This window comes from Lipotes vexillifer, unplaced genomic scaffold, assembly GCF_000442215.2.
Source record: "Lipotes vexillifer unplaced genomic scaffold, Lipotes_vexillifer_v1.1 scaffold371, whole genome shotgun sequence".
Classification (NCBI taxonomy): domain Eukaryota; kingdom Metazoa; phylum Chordata; class Mammalia; order Artiodactyla; family Lipotidae; genus Lipotes; species Lipotes vexillifer.
In genome coordinates, this window is record NW_006786304.1 from 3381859 (window position 1) to 3383432 (window position 1574).

The 1574-nt window shown below is 55.3% G+C and overlaps 1 protein-coding gene across 4 annotated transcripts in view; it reads right to left on the reverse strand.

Annotated features, from left to right (window-relative positions):
• POU2F2 (POU class 2 homeobox 2) overlaps nt 1-1574 on the reverse strand; it is a 35638-nt gene that overhangs the window by 2324 nt on the left and 31740 nt on the right. For 2 of the 4 annotated variants that reach the window (XM_007458598.1, XM_007458597.1), the window contains exon 13: nt 283-484. In XM_007458598.1, coding sequence (XP_007458660.1) covers nt 283-484 — 202 coding nt within the window. Of the gene's footprint in view, nt 1-36; nt 485-1574 lie in introns of those variants that run through there. The other 2 variants (XM_007458599.1, XM_007458596.1) reach the window with 2 other exon arrangements.

A 1574-nucleotide genomic window follows, 5' to 3' on the forward strand; every position in this document is an offset into this window, starting at 1 on the left:
CAGGAATGGGATGGGGGCTCGAGGCCCTGGGGGACAGGGCTGGTGGCGATGGGAGTGACATGCGGCAGCACGCACCTTGGATAGTGGCCAAAGGGTTGTTGCTCATGAGGGCTGGACTCAGCCCGGAGCTCAACCCCACCATTGTGCTTCTGCAAGAGGCAAAGCAGAGGCATTAGCAGGGGCAGAGACCCTCCCACAGAACTGGGGGCGCAGCTCCCCACCCTGGAAGCAGCAGTGACCCTGCTTCTCCCCACAGCCTCCTACCTGCAGCTGCCCACTTACCCCGTGCTGGGGTTCAGGCCCGACAAGCCGATAGCCGAGTGGCTGCCTTGAGGGCTGGGATTTGTGCTGTTGGTGGTGGCCGGGGGGGGGGGAGTGACAGAGGGGATGGAATTGAGGGGGGGCGCGGCCCCACCCCCGGCCCCACCCCCTCCAGCTGTCCGGCTGGGGTGGAGGGTCCCCACAGCTGAGGATAAGGTAGTAACTGCCAGAGAGAGACAGAGAGATGGAGACTTCAGCTTCCACTCGCCCTCCACTGAGGTCGACTCCTGCTGTCTTCCCTGCCCCGTCCCGCAGCATCTCAGTCAGAACACACTCAGGCCTCCTGCCCTTTCTTCTCACAGCCATTTCTTTGTGCCTCTGCCACGGTGACAGTAATCGCAGTAAGAGCAGCTGCCACCCACCGAGCCTGTGCCCTATGCCAGGAGCGTGCTCACACCCTGCTTATCCAGCCCTGAATCTCACCTCTGGGCCCCTCTGTACAAAGAACCAAGGGTTCCCAGAAGACAGCGCCCTATGGCTCCCTCTAGAGGCCAGGCACGGGCATGTGGCTGTGCACACTGAGGCTGAGGGCTCTGAGCCCAGACTGAGACCAGACACCCAGGACAGCAATTCCTGGCTCTGTGACATCCCAGCTGTGCCCTCAGGTAAGCACATTCATCTCTCTGGCCTTCAGTTCCCTCATCTGGAAAATGGGGCAGATAATAGAACCTATCTTATAAAATGGGTGTGAAGATTAAGGGGGTCAATATTCTTTATAAAGAGTTTAGACCAGTGCCAGGCACACCCTTATTACTTTATAAACTTCCACTTATTATTTCTAAACCCGGGGAGGGGAAATATGGCGTCTGTTTTTATATTATTCTTACATATGGTGTTATACATGCCCTACCCCAGGAAGGGGCAAAGGAGGGCTTTGGGTACAAAAGTGTGTGTGTGTGTGTGTGTGTGTGTGTGTGTGTGTGTGTGTGTGTACACACACACACACACACACATACACACCCTTCTGTGTATATATTCATGGATATAGCTTCTGTATGTATGTTATATTCACAATAATTTTATAACTAAGGCTCAGAGAAGTAAGGTCACTTCTGGAGTTCACACAGTTCATAAATGCCATAAAAAGAACCCAAATAAAAAGAGAACCTTTATCAACCCCGTGCTCTTCTCACATGAAATCATGGAGCAGATGAAGCCTGAGCTGCTCTGGCAGGGAGGGGTGAGGCTGCCCTCTCCCCTTCCCTGCCCCGCCCCCCGACCTCCAGGCTCAGCCTTGAGGCCTAGGGGTGCCC